We start from the raw sequence: 7,242 nt of genomic DNA, 5'->3' as shown, positions 1-7,242 counted from the left end.
GCCCGTCCACTGAAAATAATCAGTAATTTTCTAACCAGACCTCCAACCAAGTTTAGCATGGACCAAGGTTAGGACAAAACAAAACAAGCAGGAAGGACCCAATACATCATGAATAGGGAAGTTATCAAAAAAAATCACTTCATGCTATAAAGAAAGAAACTCAAGACACTCAAGAACTGAGATGCTATGGAAGGAAAAACATAGCCATAATCTTCTCCAGATTGGAGGTGAAGCAGTCTCTGCTAAAATAGATAGAACATTCCAGCTAAAAGAAACTGGTACCTTTGATAATCTTTACTGAAAATCAGCCCATTTCTTTTTCTTCCATTCATTTGTTCTATCACCCAACTGGAATCCATGAACCTGCTCCAGAGCTGCAGCCCCAAAATAGAACCTAGCATTTGAGTTTGAGAAGAATAACAATTACATCTATTCAGGTGTATTTCATATCGATATAAGTTGCATAAACTATGTTGAACAAACAAGTTTCCACATCGTTGAAAAAAGTACTTCCTGTACAGAGCAGTTAGATGCATAAGCACCATATTTCCCCTGCTTGCGAGCGGCGATTATGCAGCCCATGAGCCGCACTCAGAAACAGACTGGATGCACCGCCTTGGAAGAAGACCACCATGCCCAAGCCAAGATGCGATAGTGTGAAGAGGTCGTCCTGCGCCCCCGCCTTACCTGCTCTGCGGTCGAAGAAGGTGAAGGCCAAGTCATCGGGTGTTGTCGCTGTGGCGACTGCTGGAATGGTGGTGCATCCTCCTCCTCTCCCTTTGGCCCCGCCACCACCCATGGAGGAGGATCCGATATCACTCGTCAGAACCCGCACGAGACGAATCGAGACCTGTGGAGACGACGCCCTTCCTGAGGTCCACGACGAAGATCTTCTCGTCAACGCCCATCTTCTGTAACCAGATCGAAGCCCCGAGGGATTCCACGGGTAAAAAGAGGGAGAGGGGGATGCCATACGTACCTTGGGCGAGATGTTGAGCTGGTAGACGAAGCCGACCTTGTTGGCGATCTCCTTCCCGGCGTCGGTGGCGAGGTGGCATGCCGCTGTGTGGGACGAAGGACGCGTCCCTTGAAGCCAGTCGTTGCCCCCCCCCCCGGATCTCCTCCAACCCGTGGCTCCGGCGGCTGCAAAGAGGATAAGATCAAAAAAAGGATCTCGAATGAAAATTTTACAGATGGAGGGGCTTTCTTGCAAATATGAAACATTTTTTCAGATATCCACTGAATCAGGGACTGCGGGTTGAATCCTAAAAAATGGAGGGACTTTTTTGAAAAAACGCCACGACGGACGACAGAAGCCATCGGTGCTTTATTATTACTAGCAGAAGAGTCCGTACGTTGCAACAGGAGCAAACCATACAACGCGTTCTAACCTAATAATCATGACTTGAGACCTTTAAAACTTTTAAAAAATCTCGTCGACCACGAACTACTCCCAATGCCTAGACATATAAAGACTTTCCAAAATCCAATCAAATCCTAGACATATATTTTTGAATCGGTGAACGCTTTTTCGAATCGACAAACATCGTTTTCAAATTTAGTTTTTTTCAAAAAAATGACGAATAGTTTGAAATGCATGAACAATTTTTTACTCACCAACATTTTTTGAATTGATCAGCTTTTTTCAAAAAAAATGAACAAAATTTAAAATTTTGTGTTTTTGAATTAATGTGAAATTTCATGGACATTTGTTTTCAGATTCCTTAATATGTTTTGAATAAACTAACGTTTTTTCGAAATTATGAACATGATTTTTCTTCTGACCAGTTTTCCAAATCACGAATAGTTATTATAATTGGTGAACAATTTTGCAAAACTACCAAAATTTTAATCCGCAAAAAATTATGATTTCCTTAACATTTTTGAATTCACATAAATTTTATGATTTCCTTAACATTTTTGAATTCACATAAATTTTATGATTTCTCGATCATGTTTTTGAAAACTCACAACTTTTAAAATTTAAAAAACCTAATCAGTAATGTTTCTATACAACATTGTAACACGACGTGACTTTGTGAAGAAAAACGAAACATTTTCCTTATTCACGGGTGGCATAGTGGGTAATTTGTAGTAAGTTTGAGGATATCTATATTTTGGAGAGAAAAGAAAAACTTTTGAAAAATAAAAGGAAGATGTCTCCATAATAATATTTTAGCCAAATACATAGAGGGAGAGAAAAAGCGTGGTCTGGTTGATTCTAATCAGTAATGTTTCTATACAACATTGTAACACGACGTGACTTTGTGAAGAAAAACGAAACGTTTTCCTTATTCATGGGTGGCATAGTGGGTAATTTGTAGTAAGTTTGAGGATATCTATATTTTGGAGAGAAAAGAAAAACTGTTGAAAAATAAAAGGAAGATGTCTCCATAATAATATTTTAGCCGAATACATAGAGGGAGAGAAAAAGCGTGGTCTGTTTGATTCTAATCAGTAATGTTTCTATACAACATTGTAACACGACGTGACTTTGTGAAGAAAAACGAAACGTTTTCCTTATTCATGGGTGGCATAGTGGGTAATTTGTAGTAAGTTTGAGGATATCTATATTTTGGAGAGAAAAGAAAAACTGTTGAAAAATAAAAGGAAGATGTCTCCATAATAATATTTTAGCCGAATACATAGAGGGAGAGAAAAAGCGTGGTCTGTTTGATTCTAATCAGTAATGTTTCTATACAACATTGTAACACGACGTGACTTTGTGAAGAAAAACGAAACGTTTTCCTTATTCATGGGTGGCATAGTGGGTAATTTGTAGTAAGTTTGAGGATATCTATATTTTGGAGAGAAAAGAAAAACTGTTGAAAAATAAAAGGAAGATGTCTCCATAATAATATTTTAGCCGAATACATAGAGGGAGAGAAAAAGCGTGGTCTGTTTGATTCTAATCAGTAATGTTTCTATACAACATTGTAACACGACGTGACTTTGTGAAGAAAAACGAAACGTTTTCCTTATTCATGGGTGGCATAGTGGGTAATTTGTAGTAAGTTTGAGGATATCTAATGAGTAATGTTTCTATACAACATTGTAACACGACGTGACTTTGTGAAGAAAAACGAAACGTTTTCTTTATTCATGGGTGGCATAGTGGGTAATTTGTAGTAAGTTTGAGGATATCTATATTTTGAAGAGAAAAGAAAAACTGTTGAAAAATAAAAGGAAGATGTCTCCATAATAATATTTTAGCTTTAGCCGAATACATAGAGGGAGAGAAAAAGCGTGGTCGGCAGGATTCGAACCTGCGCGGGCAAAGCCCACATGATTTCTAGTCATGCCCGATAACCACTCCGGCACGACCACCTTGATGTCAGTTTTTAACACAAGTTTCATTTACTCAAGCCTGTGAGTCCCCAAAATGTGTTGGTCTTCCCGAGTTGCTTCTTCGTCGATTATGCTACGTACGACGATTTCTTAATCCTCTCGCTGTGGTTGTTGTAACTAAAAGTCGTACCATGGAACCGCTCTATCTTATTTGTTATTGCGTGCCACTTACATGGTTCCGTCGATAGCTTCCACGCTTCTGCATGACACTTATTCCATCCTGCGTTTCCTAGTACTCTCTCCCTCCAGTCGCACACACACACACGAAGGAAGCTCGCCTGAAGCTTCGTCGATTCCGATGTACGCCCCGCCCGCGAAATCGCCGGCTTTAATCACGCTGCAGGCTGCACCCTACAACGCTAACACGACAGACTAGATCTGACCTCCGGACCCGTCGATCGATCAATCACCCACTCCGTGGCTCGGAGACTCGCCAGCGTCCATCTCCGTGATCCATCGAGACCCGCCAACAGTCACAACGAAAGTGACGCACACATGCGCTCTCCAATCGGAAAGAAACCCGGGGCCATATGGATCGGGTGTCCGGGCGGCTCGTCGTCGTCGGCGACGGCCTCGTCTGCTCTGTCGGGTGCCGTCTCGCCACACCGGTGCCGTCGCGAGCATCCGGATCATGCGTCGCTTAGCTTGAGCTGCGGCGGTTTTCTTTGTCGTGTCACCTCTGGAGGGGCTCGGCGGAGGGGCCGGCCGGGAACGTCGTGTTGAGAGCTGGTGGTGGCCATGCTGCCAATCAGACTGGGTGTAAAGTACTTCCTCCGTTTCTAAATATAAGATTTTTTAAAGTTTTCATTAGAATACCACATACCGAGTAAAATGAGTGAATTTACATTATAATATGTACATCTGTATGTAATTTGTAGTGTAATCGCTAAAAGACCTTATATTTAAGAACGGGGGAGTAAAATATAATCTCGGTTACTGCATCGGCGATCAATGATTGGAGAAGTAAAATATTTAGGAACTGTTGCTGGGGGGTCCTGCCTGATGCGACGTGACGCAGATGAGATCGAGAGGCGCCCATGTTGGATTTGGTATTACTACTACTACTCTACTATCTTTCAAGACTAGTAGGACTAGATCATCTCGCAACATGCTTACTTGCTGATAACCGCACGCGACAGCCAATGTCTCTGCACTTGCGCTTACATTAACAGTGATCGCCAACATTGGCATGTGGGAGCACTACACAGGAGGATGTCAGTGTCACAGCAAGAGATGCTATTGCTATGCCGCGCCATCAGGCATGCCGGTGCGGGTGGGTGGGTGGCTCGATGCATCACGCCGATGCTCTCTAGCCACCGTGATGTGAGAGACGCCTGGAGGCCCGAACACGACCACGCACGGAAGTTGGGCAACGACGAGGGCGTCCGGCCAACGCAAATCCTGCTTGCCCCAGTTGGACGAAGATTCGATCGTTCATTCGAGGCATTATACCCTGTTCTTTCCAACGACTTCCTCCGTCGCGTACGACGCAGGCCGACCACCCACGGATTTTGTATAGGGAAGAATGTTGTTTTCCCCGGGCCGGGCCGGGCCGGGGCGCTGCCACAGGCGCGCGACGACGTGTCTTGCGTTCCTACCGTACCAACGCCACTCCCGCTGCCGCCCGCCTGCCCACGCATTGCTGCTTTTCTCCACACGCCACGCCGGCCCATCCTCTGCTCTCTATCTCTCTCGGCCTCTCGGGTACCACCGTCTCAGCCTGCCCTTGCGCGCTCTCGATCGCTGGCGCGCGATGGCATCAGCCCGCTTGGGCGGCATTGACGAAGCAGCAGCGGGGGCGACCAAGAAGAAGAAGAGAATCGCCGACTGCCTCGTCGACAGCGACGGCGGAGACGAGGTGGCGGTGGACGACGCCGCCATGCCGCCCTCGCCACCTTCGCCCGGGACGCCGCGGCTGCGCATCCCGATGTTCACCTGCGCGCGCCTTCGGTTCGTCAGGCTCGGCAGGAAAGGCGGCGGCGGACGGAAGGATCAGGTCGCCGCCGAGAAGAGCGAGGCCGCGTCCACGGACTCCTCAGGTGCAGCAGTAGGATGGAAAGCGGCGAGCAGCGGCGCGTCGCCGGCGGAAGCGGCCGGCATGGGGCTGAGCCTGCTGTTCCTCCTCGCCAAGGCCTGCGTCGAGCTCAACAAGATGGCCGAGGTGCGCGCGCAGATGGAGGCGCTCCTGCGGGAGATGAGGGACCAGCTGGTGGTCAGGACGACGAAGGCCAGCACGACGACTGCTTCGCCGTGCCTGTGCCACGCTTCGTCCGGTACGCGCACGGGCGGCCAAGGCGCCGGCGCCACTTCTTCGTCTTCTTCTTCTTCTCCCGAACCGGCGCGTCCCCGCCGTTTCCATCGTGATAAGCGCGTGGGACGGAAACGGAGGGACGGGCCGTTCTACGCGCTGACAGGAAACCCGCTGTTCGACCTCCATCGACAACAGTGTGGCCGCGCGGCCGCCTCCTCGTCCTCGTCCGAGGCTTCGTCCCAAGTGGAGGACCCTACGAGCTTCATGGCCATGGATGTGGCTGGGGCGCAGTTGCAGCTCAACTGCCGCACCGAGCAAGGAACAGCCGAGGTAGTATTAATGATTGCTTCCTCTCAAGAATACATCGAGTTCTGCACTTCTGCTCATGATGCTGCGCGGCAGTTAACTAAAAACAAATAATTGCGTGTTCTTTTCTTTTTGTGTTCTTCTGAGTGCAGTCCTCGTCGGACGGCGAGTCATTCATCGAGCTGGACGGTAGATTCGGGGCCGGAGCCGGTAGAGGCGGCTATAGCGGGAGGCGGAGGCGAGATTCAGGGGACGGGCAGGAGGAGGAGCGCGGCGACGAGGGAGTGCCGGCGGTGGAGCTGGACAGGCGGCTGCAGGAGCTCCGGCACCGGAGGAGCAGGGAGCGGATCGAGGAGCTGGAGGCGTCGCTGAGGCGCGCGGAGAGGAAGCTCATGGAGAAGGAGATGGAGGCGCGGCTGTGGAAGGACACCGCCAAGCTCGCGATGCAGCCGGGCACGCACGGCGCTGCGGGGCAGTGATCAGTATTGACCGTACGCAGTGCGTACGCCGTGTGGATAGTGATTAGTGAATCTCTGGTGCATTTCCGAATCTAGGCGAGAGCCCGTACGCGATTTGTACTTGTACATGCTGCACACGTGCACGGGTAAACCGGAGAAGCTAGCTAGGATCGGTTGGCTCCTGGCTGACGATGTATATATACTTGGTGGTGGTATACTGTAGAAAGGTGCTCCTATACAAATTTTTTTGAACCAATAAGACTTTATTTCTCGAATAATAGCCAAATCATTTATAATGGAGTGAGAAATAAAATCAGGGATAGACGATTCCCAAAAATAAAGATTTATCATTAAAGGATTTTTATGCTAATGTGTGTGCCACCTCATTCACCTCAAGAAAGTAATATGAGTAATCAACGCTAGCAAAATCGATAGCTAATTGTTTCCACTCTCTCGTCATAACCGCATTAAGTCCACATAAGCATCCGGGTTTTGTACAGATTCAACACAAAGACGTTGTCTGATTCAATTAGTACCTTATCGCATCCGATCTTCACCGGTAAGTATAGGGCACTACGGATTGTCATTGTCTTCGCTGAGTCAACACTGTTAATCTGAGGGATATATAAAGTTGCAGCAGCGATAAACTTTCCTCGATTGTTTTGGACGATCACCCATGTTGCTCCTCACAAAATTTAAGATTGGAAGGCCGCGTCGACATTTATTTTAGTCATGTTACTGAATAGGCGCTTCCGCATGTGATGATAGCTTCTATCCGGATGCTTGTTCGTGTATGCTCTAACGATATTAGTAGGTAAAACTTTGATTGGTGTTGTTCGCAGGTTGGATCGTTTCATCCGTCACGTGGAGGGGCGGACG

The 7,242-nt window shown here is 47.6% G+C and overlaps 1 protein-coding gene and 1 non-coding gene across 3 annotated transcripts; one reads left to right on the top strand and one right to left on the bottom strand.

Annotated features, from left to right (window-relative positions):
• Positions 1–3,245: 3,245 nt before the first annotated feature.
• Positions 3,246–3,327, bottom strand: TRNAS-AGA. The gene has a single exon. It is a non-coding gene; the product is annotated as a tRNA-Ser (tRNA).
• Positions 3,328–4,463: 1,136 nt separating this feature from the next.
• On the top strand, positions 4,464–6,638 carry LOC123402246. 2 transcript variants are annotated; one of them, XM_045096139.1, is made up of 3 exons: positions 4,464–5,847; positions 5,878–5,929; positions 6,058–6,638. In XM_045096139.1, exons 1-3 carry the CDS (start codon positions 4,874–4,876, stop codon positions 6,382–6,384), a joined length of 1,353 nt encoding a protein of 450 aa, XP_044952074.1. In that variant the 5' UTR covers positions 4,464–4,873; the 3' UTR covers positions 6,385–6,638. The 2 variants fall into 2 exon arrangements, with proteins under 2 accessions (XP_044952074.1, XP_044952073.1); XM_045096138.1 differs by having other exon boundaries at positions 4,464–5,929.
• The last annotated feature ends 604 nt before the right edge of the window (positions 6,639–7,242 follow it).

The sequence above is a fragment of the Hordeum vulgare genome, chromosome 6H, assembly GCF_904849725.1.
Source record: "Hordeum vulgare subsp. vulgare chromosome 6H, MorexV3_pseudomolecules_assembly, whole genome shotgun sequence".
NCBI lineage: Eukaryota > Viridiplantae > Streptophyta > Magnoliopsida > Poales > Poaceae > Hordeum > Hordeum vulgare.
Note: the sequence above shows the minus strand (reverse complement) of the source record. Positions and strands in the feature narration are given on the sequence as shown.